This window comes from Taudactylus pleione, unplaced genomic scaffold (genome assembly GCF_031769625.1).
Source record: "Taudactylus pleione unplaced genomic scaffold, aTauple2 ptg000242l, whole genome shotgun sequence".
Taxonomy (NCBI): Eukaryota; Metazoa; Chordata; class Amphibia; order Anura; family Myobatrachidae; genus Taudactylus; species Taudactylus pleione.
Window position 1 is genome coordinate 11655870 of NW_028284644.1, and position 19522 is coordinate 11675391.

At 42.8% G+C, this 19522-nt stretch overlaps 1 protein-coding gene across 1 annotated transcript in view; it reads right to left on the reverse strand.

Annotated features, from left to right (window-relative positions):
* The window catches only part of ELK4 (ETS transcription factor ELK4), a 28958-nt gene extending 11292 nt beyond the window's left edge, over positions 1-17666 (reverse strand). Inside the window, exons 1-3 of the mRNA XM_088479620.1 lie at positions 17546-17666; positions 1317-1532; positions 353-1162 (exon numbers count right to left, since the gene is read on the reverse strand). Coding sequence (XP_088335746.1) covers positions 353-1162; positions 1317-1523 — 1017 coding nt within the window. The 5' untranslated portion in view covers positions 1524-1532; positions 17546-17666. The remainder of the gene's footprint in view (positions 1-352; positions 1163-1316; positions 1533-17545) is intronic.
* Positions 17667-19522: the final 1856 nt, after the last annotated feature.

The following is a 19522-nucleotide window of genomic DNA, read 5'->3' on the forward strand; positions in this document are numbered from 1 at the left end:
ACCCATACACTGGCTGAAGGGATCGCCGACACTGACATCACAACTGGACAGACGAATTGAAATACCTGCCCAGTTGTAATGTCTGGCTAGACATATCAAGCAGCCGATTGGTAAGGGTGTATAGCTTACCAAATTGGCCAGTCAGTCACTGTGTCGGATGTGTATTCTGCTTAACACACACTTTAATCAACCTGCTGAAAGTGGTGCAAGATCCGTTCCTGAGGAACCATGAATGAGGATTATGTAACTAGTGGAGGTCTTGGACAGTCTCATTTGGTGTGGTTGTTCTGAGGGGAGCTCACAAAACCTTAAAACCTATAGCTAAAAATGGGAAAAAAAATTGTGGAATTACCTGGGAGAAAAATGCTGGGGTAAGAGATGCTGTCTGCAAGGATGGACTGAGGATACCCAAATGGTTGGAATCACTAGTGGTGATTACTAATGTTGGAGTCAATTCAAGCTCTTTGGGCTTTTTAGACTTTGTGCTCTTCATGTCCAGAAGGTAGGGCTCTGGCTCAGGTTCGTGCTCAGGGTCAAGTTCCTCTATCTCAATGGTCACATCACTGGGAAAATCAAGAGGCTGCGAAGCTACAGACTCCAAATCTGTATCGACTGCCATATCCTGACTGGAAGTCAGAGCAGGTGATAAGGCTCCAGAGGCTTCTGGAAGGGGTGAGATGGAAGGGTTAGGTATGGAGAGAGGATAGTTTATTTTTTTATCTGGGGGAGGTTCTGGAGGTTTCTCCTGGGCTTCTGGAGGCTGAGTTGTGACTGTAGGCTCTGGGTTTCTGGCCGGTGTTTTCACAAATTTAATGACTGATGGAGACATTTCTGGGACTATTTTCTTATCAACTGGATTTTCCACAACAACAGGTCTGAAGAGCTTTACACCAGCTGTATTCAGGGAGTTTAAAGTGAAGGATGTGTACAGACCAGAGTGAATGTAATCATTGCGTCCTGAGGATTTGGCAGTAGGACATGGTAATCGCTCCTTACTACAGTTCTCCTTGTCTCGCATAGTGCAGATGCTGACAGAATCAACAGAGGTTCCATCTATTTCTCCTTCTCCTTTCCCCAAAGCCAGTGGATCCATGGTCAGGATGTCAGGGTATGAGACAAATTTATAAACAAACTTCTGTCCATTCACTTTTTTGATGATGTTCTTTAGAAAAAATAAAAAATAAATTAATAAATCGGTTCCGCATTCTTTGCAGTACTTTAAGACAGAGATGTAACAATACACAAAACATGATATGTTTCTAATTAACCAACACAGGTATATAACATTTCAATGGATAGTATGACTTTTTTTTTACCTTAACATAGTAATAACGGAGAGCTCTGCTCAGCTTGTCATAATTCATGCTTGGCTTGTTCTTGCGCACCCCCCACAGTCTGGCCACTTCTTCAGCCTTCAGCAGTTTAAACTCCCCATCATTGGACGTCCAGCAGATCAACTGCTGGTGGTGAGGTTCCTGCAGGAGCTGAAGCAGGAACTGCCAGAGAGTAATGGCGCTGTCCATAGCAAGTCACTGGAAATAGAATAAGCCACTGTTAAATTAAACATGCATATTTATGTGTGTGTTAAATTTACCACAGTTACTCATCTGACAACTTCTTCTGACTGTTTTATTAACATTTTATATACATTTGTGCAACAAACTTAAAAATAATCCATAAAATGTGAAAAGAAATATGTATTTGAAATGTGATCATTTATTAAAGGGCAGGTAAAAAAAACAAAAAAAAAACCTTATAAAAAGCTATACATTTCACACTATTTCCTATTTTTGTCAGTCACAATTTCTGATGCCATCCCTGCCTGTATTATGGTGTATGAAATTGTTGTGTCTGTACAGCATTGCTAAAAAAAATGTTGTGCCAGCCATGGTGTGATGGCTGACAGATAGAAGGTGGCATAGGAGAAGACAGAGGTCTGGGAAAGAAAGAGTAAATTTGAGCATTATCTGAATAGACGTGGTAAATACGTCCAAAGGAACTGACTTGCTTGCAAAGGGAGGACATGCTGAAGGAAAAGAGAAAAAGGAGAGAACCTTGGAGGACCTTGCCGGGATGGAGAAGTGGAAGTGCTAGTACATACGGAGAAGTGGTTGGACAAGTACAAGCAAACCAGGAGATAGCCAAGTTAGACATATGTAACTGAGAACATGGGACAAACGCATGGAAACTAGCACAAGTTTTATACGATTTTGAGTTCTCCAAATATAAATTATTATACTGATAGTACATATTAATGCATGACAAATATGTAAAGCCGCGCTCTAAAACTTTTAAACATGGTGTTCAGAATGTAACGTAGGGTACCTTAAATCCTATTATTGATGTGGTTTTCAGGTGTAAAGGCCCCCATACATCTGCAGCAGATGGACACGATCCTGCGATGCCAGGGAGGATCGGTGAAATCAAACATGCCGAATTTCACAGATTTGTCGATCACAATATGATCGTGATTTGCAAATCTATGAAATTTACATGTATAATTTCACTTATTCTCCGATGGATCGCGGAACATCGATGGCCACCAGTCGGCATTTCTAATCCGATCGCAAGACCTATGTTAAGGCCCCCATACATCAGCGATCGATTGTGGCAATTCTACAATTTGCAATCGATTGTGTATAAAAATCTGCAATGTATGGGCTTCACAGATCGCAGATTGCAACCAAAAAGTGATTGGAATTGTTAAATCAGATTGTCCAACGTGTTGGATTTCACAGATGGGTTGTGGCTGTAGGTTGCCAGTGTATGCACTAGATCAGCAGATTTGCAGACCATTGCTAGTAAAATGAGGGGTCTTTCAAGATTAGCAGATCTGTGTTTGCTGAAAACGATCTGCAAATCACTGAAAAAGATCTGCAATGTATGGGCGCAGATTGCTAGATTGGGAAATCCTAAAATCGGGCAAATAATCTTCAAATTGTTCAATTGTGGTTTTTAGATTGCTGATGTATGGGGGCCTTTAGTTGGCAGCTGAAAAGCACATTAACAGAAAACAAGTGTGGATGTATTTTAGCCATTACATTGTACAGTTAACAAAATGAAAAAATAAAATCAGCCACAAACTGTCCAGAATATTGAAATAATTTAAGTTTTGAAAACTTTTGCGCATGAAAAGCTTTTAAATTGGATACATTTATCTAGTCGTCTTTGACATTGTAAAGCAAGATAGATAAATTTCTAGTTTCCTGACAAACTTTCCACAGTACTGCTGTCTTGCATTGATAATCTAGAAACCAGAAGCAAGAACAGGAAGTAATCTTCTCTTAAAGAATAAAACAAAATGAAAAAAAAAACCACTTAAAATAATCACATGCAGAGAGTTGAATTAACAGAGTAGCAAATGCTATATAATATTTAAGAAAAGAAAAACAAACATATAGTAGGCTTTGCATAGAGCTGAAAGTTTCATAACTTACTGTGGCCAGGCCTAAAAACATCCTGTTATGTCTGTAAATGGATTTAAACTACTTCAATAACAATTGGTTGCAAAAGAAAATTCTGCAATTCTAGAAATGAAACATATGTGAGTGTCATATCTGGATATCAGGATTTGTGTAATGCGCTTCAAAAGATAATAATTTTGAAAAATAATGCATAGCTGTAACGTGTTGGAGGTTGTGTAGCCCAATTTAATGATTTAAACATCATATTTACTGAGAATATTGTCTGCGAACTTTATGGGCTTGTTCATATGATGGGGAGAGTCAATTAGCACCGCAGAAAGTTGGAATATTAAGGGATATATTTACTAAAGTGTATGTTTTTATAAGTGGAGATGTTGTCCATAGCAACCAATTAGATCCTACTTAACATTAATCTAGCACCTTCTAGAACAGGGTAGCCAACCCTGGTCATCGAGAGCTACCAACAGTGCATCTTTTCCAGGTCTACTCTCAAAATCACAATTGAAATTATTAGCTCCACCTGTGGATCCTTTCAAATGTGTTTGTGAGTAATGAATACACCTGTGCACCAGCTAGGTGGTCTGGTAAACGTTGTTTTCTGCGGGTGCATCGCCCGGCAGAAACAGCCCACCACCCGGCACTCCAAACCCCCCCCCCCCTCCATCGCATTCCCGGTCACCTCCAATTCCTGGTGTGGAACGATGGCCTCTGAAGCGACCGGAAGCTAAAGAAGCATCTGATCGCTTCAGAGGCAAGCGTTCCACAGTGATGCACTGCGCGGGTGACGTCATCCGCGGCGTGAAGAGCCTACCCCGTGCACCTGCTAGATCCAGCCAGAGCGAGGCAGCGGGAGTGGGAGTGCTGCCGCCGAGCATGTTCAGATAAGTACTGGGCTGGGGGCACTGCAGAAGGGGCCAGCCTGGGGGCACTGCAGAAGGGGCAAAACAAAACTACAGGGGGCAATGCATACAGGGGGAAACTACAGGGCAATGTATACAGGGGATAACTACAGGGGGCACTGCATAATAGGCACTTTTGACTGAAAGCCTGTGGAGGAGCAGCCTGAGACCTGTCAGCCTGGAATGGTAAGGGAGGGCAGTGTTCTCCCTAGGCCGTTTTTTGCGGGTGCACCACCCGGCACTTTGGGAACCTGCAAGTGGGGACAGTATCTGGGAACTGTATAAAAAGGACCAGATCCAACAGACTTTGCAGCTTTTCATAATCAGACAACTGGACCTCGAATAAGATAATATATAAAATGTTATTTCAAGTTTAAATCATTATAAGGTCAGGGTTTAAAACATTTTATTATTGTGAAGGCCCCCACCCAGCTAGAAAATTTTTCTGGGGAGAAAACTGCTGTTAGTAGCTCTCGAGGAACGAGGTTACCTACACTGTTCTAGAAGATAATAGCTAGAATCTGATTGGTTGCTATGGGCAATATCTCCACTTCTAAAAACCCGGACTTTAGTAAATATACCCCCAGAGTGCTGAGCTATTCAATTACTCCCATGGTAGGCTAGAAACTAGCCCTCACCACAGATTTCTGCTCACCCACCTAAGTGGTGTGAGCAAATATACGGGTTAACTAAAGCCCCAGGACTAGTTGCGGGCTTACCGCACCCAGCGCTTAGGCTCCTAACTACTACAATCCGCATTTCAAATGCTGTTGCCGTGTGATAATGTCACCTAAATTCGCATTGCAAATTTAGGAACCATCAGAAGAACGTTTTAACACTCTCAGTCAGGCACAGAGCTTCCAAGAAAGATCTGTCCGTGCGAATCTTTACCGCATACGTCTCACTTTTTTTTCACAATAAATACAGTGAAAGTGTCCACACAGACATCTCCGCCAGCAGATAGTGCTAATCACCTACACCTCCCCCCTTGCACTTATCTGCACCGGTTATCTCTCTCCTCCAATCAGCTGGTCTCCAGGATCCTGGTCTGTGACCCCGGTCAGCTGATGTGTGCTGTAAAATGAAATGCTGGTTTACAGCACTGCTGACCAGGTCACAGTGCAGGAGCCCAGGGGATAGAGCTCACCGATCACCGGGCCCCTGGGTGACAGTCTCTTATTTTTTACAGTGATAGGCTTGTGGACAATTTAATCCATATAGACTATTTAGTCCACAAAGCTGATCACAGGGGACCGGGTCCCGGCTTGGCTATGCTCTGCCTGTCAGAGCAGGAGTCTGGGAACCCTGCTTAACACCATTTTCATATGGTGTTGTTGTAGCAGGGTTCCCACCCAGTATTTTTTCACAATTTCCCCTTAGTACATTTCAAGCAGATCCCATTTCTCATTACAAGTGTGGTGTGGGAAATGCAATCTGCTTACTAACCAAATGCGAATGAAAGAGCTTGGAGTAGTTTTACATAAAAACTGCCCCAAAAGCCCTTTAATATATTTCAGTGAAATAAAGATTTATATAGAGTTCTTAACCCGTTAGAGGCAGCTTACTGTGACTAGGCCCCAGGCATTAGCCGTGGCAAAGTGAACCTCCCAGGTTAAGTGCAGGGTGCGATGCACTCAACTGAATAGCTTTTGGAACTTAGGCTGGGAGCTACATCCCTGTGGTGCCAATTGAATTGTCCTCTAAGATTTAGCAAAAAAATAAAATAAAAAACAAAAATAAAAAAAAAGGGATTAATATTTTATAGCACACTGGTGGGAGCTGCACAATATTATACTGTATATATCAAAATCCTGACACCAGCATTCCGACAGGGTAAGGATACCAACACCTGTTGGTAGGTATCCTAACCCTTCTCCTACACGGTGCCTAAACCTAATCTCCCCCTAGTGCTTAACCCTAACGGTGCGTACACACTGGGCGATTAAAGTGGACGACTGAACGATAACGATATCGTTATCGTTCAGTCGTCCACTTTATCGTCCATTTTTAACACAAAAAAGATGAACGATGACGCGCGTTCCCGCGGGTCGTTCGTCATCATCGTTCATCGTGCTGACATGCAGGCCAACCTGACGACCTCGTCAGGTTGCTGCATGTCAGGGAATGGGTGAGAGAGCCCGGCGCTGAACGATATCGCTAATGATATCGTTCAGCGGCTGTGCTCAATGTCATGAACGACATTGAGCACAGCCTGCCGGGGACACACTAGACGATATCGCTCAGGGAGCATATCGTCTAGTGTGTATGCACCTTAACCCTCCCCCTACTTACCTTCGGACTGTGGGCGCCGGGATTCTGACAGGTATCAGGATTCAGGGCCCGGTATTCTAAGCGCCGGAATCCCCTTTGCCGGGATATTGACCATATCCTATTGTATAGAATGTGCCCAGCTTTATAGAGCAATATGTTTCTTACCGCTGACCTAACCCTTTAGAAGCATAAATGTGGTTCGGGCAAGATGTAATGGTTTCATTGTTTAGAAGTAAACAGAAGTGTTTAGTGCCTGCAACTGCCAGCTATGTTGTGTGATCTTAAAATATTAAGTTTTAGGATTCATATTCTCTTCCCTAATGACAAGAAAAATTTGATACCACACTAAAATTTCAAGGCCTGTTTTCAATCCTCAGGGATGAGCAGTCGTGATGTTCAATTTTGCTCATCCCCAAGAATTACGGTACAGCAACATAGTAGATTTTTCCTGTGCACCTCTATGAAGTGTGATAAAATATCTGTTGTCCGCAAGGTACCAGCCATCGCCTCTAATTATACTGCTCCACATGTGTGCTTGTAAAAATTTGATGTGTTCTCTTTTTCATATCCCTGTTACCAAATAAGGCATATTAACTATCTATAGATAGGTATAAGGTTTTGCGCTAATGAGTAGTAGCTGCTGAACACCTGGCAGGTATCCCCACCTTCCTAAATAATAGGAAATATGTATAGTTGGTGTCCGTGCTCTGAGGTCTGATTATGTTCTATAATATACAATCCTAGTGTATTAGTTGAGATGTAAGGACCTAAGTGAGTAAAATAATGATGGGTTCTAGTATATATGTTGTGTTCAGTGGACCAAGAATCCCAGTCTTGCTTATGTAGTCCTGGTGTGAACCACCTGTATATTACTGTAGGATGGCTGTTCTTAGAACATTAGTCCCAGTAACACCAGCTGGTTTGCTATAACTATAGGCAGTGTGTTCATCTGTATACGCATCAAAGTTCAGAATGATGGTGTCAAAAGTTAATGGTATATTGTTCGTGATAAAGATGTACTGTAGATGTATTCTCCCCTCTCCAATGGTCTCTGTACCAGGAAACTGCCACTCCACCTCAGGGATTCACAAAACAAACCAGACAAACCACAGTATCAGGTGCTGATAGATACTGCTTCTCTACCTTCTATTTTTTGCTCTGAGACCCTTATGGCCGCAACCAGGCATGGGCACAGAGTAATAAATGTATTTTAACCCTTCCATATATGCATAGTGTTATGCCAAGGTATCATTGGACCTTGTGTCCCCTGCCCCTTACATCCACACTCAACAGCCATACAAGGAAGTACCATTGGTGGACCTGCAGGATCATGCCGAGAGCTGGGTAAGTTCCAAATGCTACCTATCTTCCACACCAAAGTATCTATCAGCAAATGATACTGTGGTTTGTCTGGTTTGTTTTGTGAATCCTTGAGGTGGAGTGGCAGTTTCCTGGTACAGAGACCATTGGAGAGGGGAGAATACATCTACAGTACATCTTTATCACGAACAATATACCATTAACTTTTGACACCATCATTCTGAACTTTGATGCGTATACAGATGAACACACTGCCTAAAGTTATAGCAAACCAGCTGGTGTTACTGGGACTAATGTTCTAAGAACAGCCATCCTACAGTAATATACAGGTGGTTCACACCAGGACTACATAAGCAAGACTGGGATAATTGGTCCACTGAACACAACATATATACTAGAACCCATCATTATGTTACTCACTTAGGTCCTTACATCTCAACTAATACACTAGGATTGTATATTATAGAACATCATCAGACCTCAGAGCACGGACACCAACTATACATATTTCATATTAACTATCTACTTGAAATCCTTCTCCGCAATACAAATGGATTTCTGCATTTAATACCAAATAGGATTTCAAGAGTGAGCTTGTTCTGAATGAAAGTGGCGTTTATTTTATTCCAACTAACATAGATAGTAATGTCAAGTGGAGTACTGTAAAGTGTGTTAATATGTCGAAACTGTGTAACTGGAGTAAGTTTTTGGGTAGAAATTTACTAATTCCATAACAATATATGGTAAATATATAATTTTCCAATTGTATTTTTAATAATTGTATACTTTCCCCCCCCCCCCCCCCCAAGGAAAAAGATTAGTAAATTTGATTGTGAATTTACATTTACAAAATGTATTAAAGTCAAAAGAAGCTTCCCATAAAGTCATCCGTATTTGAACATCTCACCATAAGTCTAGATCAGGCATGTCAAACTCGCGGCCCGTGGGCCATATGCGGCCCAAATAGGCATTTTATGTGGCCCGATAGTGTGGGCCCAAATCAGAGCTCAGCTCCCATCGTGCAGTGTTTATTGAATTTAAAACTGGGAACGCTGGTCTCAGAATCAGACTAAAGAAGCCTCTGATCGCTTCAGAGGCCAGTGTTCCCAGTGATGCAGTGCGTGGGTGACGCCATGACGTCACCCGCAATGAGAGGAGCCTGCGTCTGCTGTCCTAGATGTAGTTAGATCCAGTCAGCGGCTGCGTCTACGCGGGAGTGCTGACGGCGTGGACTGGAGCGTTGCTCAGCGGTCAGAGTTAAGAAAGGTAAGTACTGCACAGGGGAGTGGGGCCTGTTCTATACAGGGAGGGGGCACAGCATAAGGGGCACAACACCATGGCCATTGCACAATGGGCACAACTACAGGGGGCATTGCACACTCTTAAACATTGAATATTCGGCCCGGTTGGTATTATGAGTTTGACATGTCTGGTCTAGATGGAAAACTGTGTTCAGTAAGTTGATTCAGAGGTGGATTGACTTACTGAGTATGTTATTTTTAACTCTGTGGTGCACCACTAAAATAGATCATTTAGCGAATATCACTTTGTGAATTATTACAACTGAAGTTGATTTTTCAAATGACATAATTGCACTCCTGTGCGGAATGAAATTCATTTAACCTAGGAAAGCATTGTGTGTCAGTGTAAGACCCATGACACACATGAAGTGCCAAGAACAGCACATATTCAGCAGCGATATAAAAATGCTCCTAAAAAAGCTTCCAATTTAATATGACATTTACAGAGCTTTCACCCATCGGTTTTCTTACTCAGAAATTTAGATTAAACATTTTATGTTCTATGGAGGCAAGTCAACTGGTTATCACACCCATATCTCCCGACTAAAGTGAACAGGAACTATTCAATTGTTTTTGACGACCAGTCCAGCGCTGTTTGCGCCAGCAGCATTCTCGTGCCAAAATGCACAGGATTAGTGGAGCTAAACGGCTTCTACTGTGCCAAGTGCCAGACGCGCTGCGGTTCAACTAGCTACGGGCCACTAAACATGAGCACAAACAATTGCTTCGCCCCCTATGAATCCAAGTAGCCTGATGATTTCCGATGTAGTGATAAGGCTTGTGTTATTTTACTACAGTCGCTCCGGGTCTCGCACCAAAGGGGGCGTGTTGTCGATGTTGAGTGACAGCACGCCCCCTTTGGTGGGCGGGCCGGGGGGTGGCTGCCCAGACGGAGGCGTTCCCATGAGAACGCCTACCGTCTGGGGGCGGCCCCACTGACATCACAAGTGATGTCAGTGGGAGAGCTTTCATCTCTATTTGAGCCGAAAGCTCTCTGGGGCATGCGGCCACGAGACCCTACCACAAGGGTCTCGTCGCACGCCCGATGGTCCATCATCCTGGCCGCTCACATTAGCTGTGGGCCGCTCACATTAGCTGTGATTCAGAGCAAGCGCTCTGTCAGAGCATCCAGCACTGAATCAGGGCCTCTGTTCTTAAATGTTTCCAATCTGAAGAGGAGAGGATCTAAGATGTTTTTTAGAAATGTGAGGAAAATTGGATTTACCAATGTAATGCCATACTATCAATAGAAATATTCCAATTAAAAAAGCTAAGCGGAGTCATTTTGCTCCAAAAAATAAAATGTAGCGTGATCACTGCTGCCTACACATGCAACATTTTATTACATTATATATATATATATATATATATATATGCAGCATATTCCGTTATGCTTTACAATTGGATCATCAATGGTAATTGAAATTCAGAAATATCTAAATGACCGGGTTTGTGCATATAAAACCAACTAGTACCGCTTTTCCACCTAAATCCTAGGTCTGACCCGAGATTTGGAATAGTTCCAAAACGGGTCAGACCCCTTTTCCACTGTGGCGCTGGTCCGAGTTATTCCCGCACCGGCGCCGTTCACACTGCACACGGGTGTAGTGGGACACTTCTTCCGACGCTTGGAGATGACATTGGAAGTCCCCATGCTGTAAACGGGACCTGGGTCAGACGACCCAGGTTACCCGTTTACACTGCAGGGTTACACTGGCTGCTCCCATATTAAACCCTGCAAGCTACCGGGTTGGATTGCCAGGTCACTCATCCAACCCTTGCCCATTTTACACCTAGCAGAAACCCGGGTTAACACTGCAATAACCTGGGTTTTAGCTGTGATGTAAAAGGGGTATTGGATACAACAGATCATCTAATTGTGACTGAGCAATCAAACATCTGAAAGATCACACATGTAGCAATAATAAGCAAGATTTTACACTTTAGGACATAGGGCCGTATTCAATTTGGGGAGAAAAGTCAGTTTCGGCGAAAAAGTATCGCGGGTGACGTCATTTCGCCAGGCGGAAAGTCAATGCAATGGACCCGGCGAAAAAGTTTCGCCTATGAATAGCAGGCGGAAAAAAAGTGAACAATTGGGGTTTTGGGGTGCAACGTTGCGGGAACCCCCGTGCAACCTTAAGACAGTCCCCCAAATGTAAACTGCGTCAAAAATTAAAAAAAAAAAATTAAGAACCTCCCAAAAAAGTACTTTCGTTTTGGGGCGAAAAAAACAAAAACAAAGATGGGGGACAAGGTTAAAAACTAGCGAAATAGACTCCGGGGAGGTCCCCAAGTATGCCCCAGGTGTTTTTTTCATTGCAGGTGTATTTTTCAAGATTTTAAAACTTCACTTTAGCAACTTTTAAATATGCTACCCCCCATTTTCAGGTATCCCAAATTTGCTGGGACTAGTTTTTTCTAAAAAAAAAAAAAAAAAACCCTGCTAAATGCTATTCTCACCACTTATGCAAAGATGCTAATTAGAACCTATTGAGAACATTTAAGTACCCCAAATACCTTCAGTAGGCTTATTCAGGGGTATCCATAATGAACCCCCATGTCAGTGCATCTTTCGGGGAGTGTCAGGCTGATTTCCCCAAAACTGACAGGACGTTTCGCCTGTTTCAGTTTTGCTGGGTGCAGTTTTCACTTCCTTTGAAATTGAATACAACGAAAAGCACGAACGGAAAGTGTTTTCTCCAAAAACACGCGATGTACACGGAAAGTCCGGCAAATTGTATACGGGCCTTTGTTGGAAAGCAAACTTGTGTATTTGGACATCATTAAAACATCTCTGATAGTATGCTACTTCTAAATATGCTGTTTTTCTACTGTTCCATAGCAGTACAAGGATATTCATGTTACCTCAGCTAGCAGACAAGCACTACTGCAGCTACTACTCACTAATGAGCACCTGCCGCATACACAAAAAGCAGTTTGGGGGCTGAACCCATATACATTAAGAGGAAGACTAGGAACAAGGACCTTAAATAGTTTCCTTCAAAAGAGCCAATTCAACTAGCCGCGGGTTTTGGTAACTCAGGTTACCATGGGTAACAAAAGCCAGCGACCGCAACTTTATTCTATTCAATTACAAAAGCTCTCAATGGGAGTTAGGACCTCATTCAGAGTCGGTCGTACGCACCCGATGTTTCCAAACCACACATGCGTACGGTTAGTTGTGTGCATGTGCGTACTAGACCTTGCGATGCAAAATGCTGTAGATCGTACGGCTTACGAGCAGGAAGTGGCTTCCGAGAGTTGATTGACATGAAAGGCCGTTTGTGGGTGTTGACGGGGGTGGTGGTCTAAAAACGCAGGCGTTCCTCACCGTTTTCAGGGCGTTTCAGGGGCGTACATAAATTTCCTGCTACGACCGACATAGAAGGCCGGAAGTAGTAAAACGTCACTGTGCGAGCAGGTTAGAGGCCTGGCTGATCGTACAGCTTGAGGTCTGGGCTCTCTCAAGCCCCAGAGTACAATCAATACTATATCGAATGTGACTGATGCTATGTTTGATGTTTCTATTTTGTGCCCACAATGCAAGCAGCTAATAATCGTTTGTTGTTGCTAATAACACTGCTAATTGGCTTGCAATTGATGCAGTTGAGTTAGCATTAGCGAATAATAAGAATAAATAAATTTCATGGGGATGGCTTATTCTATGCGTTTTTTTGTTCATTTTTGGTGTAATTCGCACACAACACAAGCGGCCGCAACCATCAGAAGAAAATTAACATACAGCGACTGACAACGACTGACTCGATCGCTAACTGCTATCACTCGCTAGCTAGAGGAGGTACTTTGTTCATGAATGGGCATCACTTTGGTTGCGATCGCCTGGCCGTGCGATTGTTTTTTTTTCTGATTCTCAATCGTTAGTCATACGACAGACTCTGAATGAGGTCCTTAATGCGGATTTCAGTTCACAGTTCATGAGTAGGTGACAAGTAGGGAAAAATCTATTTTAGAGTAAAAATATCGGAACTCTGAGCAGAACCTCTAATACACCCTTCCCAATGAATAATAAAGTAGTTAGAGGCATTTAAATAGCATAGTTTAGCCAATAATGACATGTAATTTACTAAAAAAATAAAAAATGGGTATAATTATGTGGGACATTTTTTGGTGTTGTATTGCTGGGAAAGTGGTATTGTAGGGGGGGGGGGACCAGATTTCTGCTCACACCCTCCTGACGTGGAGAGCAGAAATCTGTGAAGCATCCGTTATTTGGGCGCTCTAACCAGGAATTTATACAAATTTAGCTGCTTTATGTCCGGTACATTTGCGTGCGACAAGCGAGATAAGTAATGGGCACGCAGCACTTTCGCCCAATGGAGCAACAATTGAATCGCCCAAGCTTATATCCCAGTAGATGGAAAGTGTTTTTTTCCCCCAATATTTTTTTAAAACTTGCTTAAAAACAAAACAAACAAAAAACATTACATATATCTAGGGGCTTTAATTTGGTGGCAAATGCTTTTTTATTAAAAATTTTCCCACTGTTAACAAAAAATAAGTATAAAAAAAAAAAATCAGTAATTTTACACCTTTTAAGAACCTAACATAATTTGCTTATGGCCACTAATAGCCTTCTATACCGTTATTTAATGTTATTTGCTGTTTTTCTGGCAATCAGGGCGTTTCCCCCACTTTTTATATGCAGGAACTGCAGAATTACAGCAATAAGCAATTTCTAATTAAATAGCATGGAACGTGGGAGCGCACATGCTGAAAATAGCACACAAAGCGCATGTTAAGCTTTCCTGCAGTAAAATATCAGCTTAATGCAAATAATTGAATCGTAAGTACTCATTGATACATGCAAATATGTGTTCTGTGTAAAATAACTAAACTCATGTTTAAGATGACTATCATTGGGCGGCATTCAATTCTTTTCATCCCCTATCGCGCCCGACGGAGCTATTCTATTCTTGCTCCTGTCGGGCGCGATCAGCTGCCAAGCGCTACATTTCAGCTCGCAGCCCCTGGGGGATGAGAGCTGAAATGTGCGAAAAGTGACATGTTTGGGCGCCCAAACATCACTTTTCGCGATCGTGCCCAGCACTTTGGTCGGGGTTAGCCGTTTTACGCGGCTAAACCCAACCACTTTGGGTGCGATCAGCATGAAACGCTGGCACAATTGAATAGCGGCCCGCGATCTCCTGTCACTTTAGACGGGAGATGCGGGCCGCGAAATCAATTGAATTCCGCCCATTGAATCATTATGTTACAGGGAAAAAAAAAAAAAAACCTTTTCTTACAAATAGGACATATTCCTATTTAGGGCCGTATTCAATTTGAAGCGAAAAGCAGTTTTTGCATGTTTTTGGCAAAAACTTTTTGTGATGACGTCATTTTCGCCTGTTTGGGTTTTACTCTGTATTCAATTTGAAAGACTTTCCGCCTAGGCGGAAAGTCAATGCAATGTAATAGGCAAAAAAGGTTTCGCCTATGAATAGCAGGCGGAAAAAAGTGCAGAAATGGGGTTTTGGGGTGCAACGTTACGGAAACCCCTGTGCAGCCTTCAGACAGTTCCCCAAAGGTAATCTGTATTAAAAAAAATGAAAAAAAAAATACTTAAGGACACCCAAAAAAATCACTTTGAATTTGGGGGTGAAAAAAAAAAAAAAGTTGGGGGACAAAGCTAAAAACTAGCGAACTTGACTCTGGGGTGGGGTCCCCAAGTATGCCCCAAGTGTTTTTTTGATTGCAGGTGCTTGCGGCAGGTAGATTTTTCATGATTTTTTAAACTTATTTTCTGGCAAAAATACTCCTGAATACTATTCTTCACCACGTATACAAAAACGCTATTTAGCAGCTATTGAGCCAGTTTAAAAACACCAAATACCTTCAGCAAGCCAACTCGGGGGGTACCATAGTGAACCCCCATGTCAGAGTATCTTTTGGGGGGTGTCAGGCTGATTTCCCCAAATGTGACAGTACTTCCGCCTGTTCAAGTTTCGCCGGGTCCCGTTTTCGCGTACCTCCATATTGAATACGGAATTTATCGCGCATGGCCGCGATACTTTTCCACCTACAAAAGACGCGATGTAGGCGAAAAGTCTGAGAGGTGGAAAAGTATCGCGGATCCGCTCTAATTGAATACGGCTCTTAGGTGTGGAGGAAAGTCATTGTGAATGACAGATGCGATTTACTAAATATTCTCTACGAAGTGCTGCGGAATAAAGGAAAGACATACATACAGATAACCAAGGTGGACGCATCTGGAGACCTCTTTGAGCCTTCCAGATGTATCTAAAAATAATAACAGTATGAGGTTCTGGACCAATATTGCATCCCATATGCTCAATCAATTCAAACAAAAAAGAATAAAAGAATCACCTTGTACACTAAATTGTTGGCGCGATCTTGAAAAAAAAAATTCTCCTTACATTCTTCTTCATATTAGGGGTGGAAGGGGAAGGGTGTCCAGCATCCTCCTTCCGGTGGGGGCAGCTCTGAGCTGCACTGTGACATGGCCAATAGGTCACTCTGCGCTGACGTTTCTATATAAAAAGTCAGGCCAGCGCAATTTTCAGGCGCATTATGGTGCAGGAAAATTTTGGCAGGTGAACCGCCCAGGAAATATAGTGTGGGTAGAACACTGTAGAAACATATGGGTATATTCATATGAAAAGACATATAGCACTATGTATTTGTTTTATTACATGAAGAGATTTGTATTCGTATGAAGAAAAAGTTTAAGGAGAATATTTGTCCTGGACTAGTTATGATTACTGTAAGCTCCATTCTTCTGTTGATCTGATGGGCAGCTGAGCTAGAGGTGCATGACTCCATTGGGAAGTGCTTTAAACATGCTGTATTTTGAAGTTTTATTTAAAGCAAATCATTTATTAAAATATTTTTATGGTGAAACAGAGTTACATTAGATTCATTTTATTTATTTTCTCAAGCTTCACCATAAGGAGTTATGATGGGCATACGTTATCGGCCCGATCCACAGATAATGCAATTTTTTTGAAAATCTATTGGGAGGTGAGAACAAAAACAGGTGAATTATGCATATTTAATCTCTGATTTTGATCACAGAATTTGCATTTGAATAGTTGGTTAATGCAGCAGAAGGGCTTTGCGATGGGAAATGTTGTGCAAAGAAACATTGGGCCCCTAGGATTAGCTACAAGAAGTGATTTTAAATTAAATACAGTTCAACTAGCCAAAATGCAGTCTCACCAATATCTTAAATACCACAATCACCTTCAAAAGTATATAATTTATAATTAAACTGTTATGGAGCGTACACACGGTCAGATTTGTCAGACTTGTCAGATTTGTCAGATGAACGACTGAACGATTAAACGATTTGAACGATTTGGACGATTTGACCAAAGTTTTGAACGATTTGAACGATTGAACGATTTTTGACTGCATTAAAATTAATGGAATCGTCCAAGTCTGACTGCAAACCCATCAGATGTCAGATATCGTTATCTGACAAACGGGAACGCGCATCGTTGATCGTCCATCGTTCAGGCATGTCAGATATGAACGATTTTCCATCAGATATGAACGACTGAACGATTTTTAAATCGTTATCGTCCATATCTGAAGAAAAAATCTGATCGTGTGTATGCACCATTAATGTATATTACCACATTGAATAAGGACTGAGTGATAATCATACTTCATAAAACTAGTCTAGTGTGTACAGAGCTTTAGTTATACTTCCAAGTCTTCCAGAAGGTCCATGATTCGTAATTATTTATGACTCTAGAGTATATGATGAACAGGATTTTAATGTATGCATTTTACAAAGTTGTCTAATTCGTATAACTATCCCAACCAGTGTACAAACAGGCCTTTATTTACCAATCTTTAGTTTGCCAACACGGCCACTGACCGCTAAGCAGGTCACACTCAGATACACAGTTATCATATAGCTACACCCACACAGGCTTAACAATAACCACACGTCACATACACAACACCTCCATACAATACTTTCCATGGCAAACCTGCGCTGTGAGGTACACAGAAAGCATAAACAAGTTAACACTATACAACAAATGTGACAGAACTCTGTTCATCATATAGCCACTATACATATACACACACCACATACAAACTGTACACAAACACCGTACACGTGTATTTACAAACAAACCAGTGATTGGAATGTGGCGCACAGACGCCTATGAGGAAGGCAGCTACGGGCAGCAGATACACGCACATAGCAGATAGCGGGGAGGCCTGGCACGGAGACACCTGGTGACTGCAGCCCGCACTGTACAGAGAACAGGTCACCGGGCGCACACACACACTATGTACATTCGGTGTCCACACTCCCACTCCCCCGCCATACCCGCTGTCTGGTCACTAGGGACCGTCGCGCCCCATGTCCCCTCCTCCTGCTGTCACTTTTCGGGCTCAGCTCGTGCACCAGGCAGCACGGTCCGCCATCCGCCAGCTACGTCATTTCCGGGGTTATGGTACAAGCGTCAGAGGAAAGGGGCGGGGCGCATGTGTTTATTGTGTATGTGCGTGCATACACAGGCATAATTGCGAATTCCGCTTATAACAAGCGGAACCCCAGGGAAAGAAAGAGAGAGAGCTTTTTACACTGATAGTGAATGAGGGAGGGGGTGACGTTCTGTCTGAGGAATAGAGCGCAGTAAGCAGAAGAAGGAGTAAAGTTGGAGGGGGCAGGCAAGAGGGAGAGGTAAAATAGATGAAGGAAATGAGGCAGGTACAGTATGGGGGGTTGTTAAAGACGGGATTATGGAATTAGACAGGTGGAAGGAATGATATTAATGAAGAGGGGTGAGAGGAATGGAGGGAAGAAGTAGACTCGGGTAAAGGAGTACTGGCTAGGGCAGGGGTTCCCAACCACGGTCCTCAAGGCACACTAACAGCCCAGGTTTTAAGGATAACCATACTTGAGCACAAGTGACTTAATTAGTACCTCAGTAATTTTGATTTAACCATCTGTGCTCAACCACGGATATCACTAAAACCAGGACTGTTAGTGTGCCTTGAGGACCGAGGTTGGGAATCACTGGGCTATGGAATGAGGTAGGAGGTAAAACTATGGAGGCTGATGTAGAGGGAGGAGAAAAGCAATATAGGCAGATAAGGCCGGGCACACAGTAGGACGACGGACTATCGGAACGATGGTCAGGACGAATTCCCTTCATCCTGGACAAATCAAGATTGCTCATTCACTACCCGTGGGAGCATGGTACCGGGCGTACACACTGCAATCTGCCTGGGAACTATATATTGTGCAGATATCATCCAAGCGTGCAGCATGGCTGATCGGATGATATTGCATGGGAGCACGCAGATGGCCAACCGGACGATATGGCATGGGAGCACGCAGATGGCCGACCGGACGATATTGCATGGGAGCATGCAGATGGCTGACCGGACGATATTGCACGGAAGCACGCTGATGGCCGACCGGACGACATTGCATGGGAGCACACTGATAGTCTGTACACACCGGATGATATTTCGTCCAGAGACGACATCGGGCCAACGTTTTAGTGTGTACCTGGCATGAGCGTGGTGAGGGGAATGAGGCAGGAATGACATGGGTAACAAGGATGGGTATGGGGCAGGTAAAGTGGGGATGGGGAGTTAAAATATTTAGGTTAGTGAAGAGGGGGGAGTAAAGGAAGTTAGGCAAGTAGAGAGCAAAGACAGAACCCCTAAATTGGGCTTTTTTGGGTGGCTTTTTAGGATTGGTTTGGGCTTGTTTTTTACTTAATGGTTTGATAAACTGTAGCCAGCAACAGATTGGTTGCTTGTTTTTAATTTCAGAGTTGGCAACCCTGGCTACAGATATAGAGAGTGCGAAGCATTGTCCCACTCCCAGGCAGAGTGGGCAGGAAGATGAGCAGCATACTGAAAAAAGGGGGAGAAGTTATTTTCATCATTATAATAATAACTAAGTTTTTGTTGTTGGTGATAATACTTATAGGGCTAAGAGGCATATTTATCACAATCTGCTTTTTCAATCCGGATGTGAGAAATATGTTTTGCTTAAATTTGAAAAGTGAAGAATATCTTCAAATTTACTGAAATGCTTTTACCAAGAGTCAAGCTCTGATAAGAGCCTATCCTGGTGAAGAGCTGGAAGCAGTGTGATAGTGTTACACTATCATATCTCTTCCTTGTTCTGGTCCCCGGACCAAAGGGTGTGCTTAATGCACATTTCTCCTCCGTGTTAATGCACAAGCTTACCGCACGGGGTAATTCCATAGCTCTGGGCACTTAGCCTGGGAGCTATCAGTTAATGCGCGTAAGCCGTGAGCTTACCGCCTGTGGAAATTGTCAA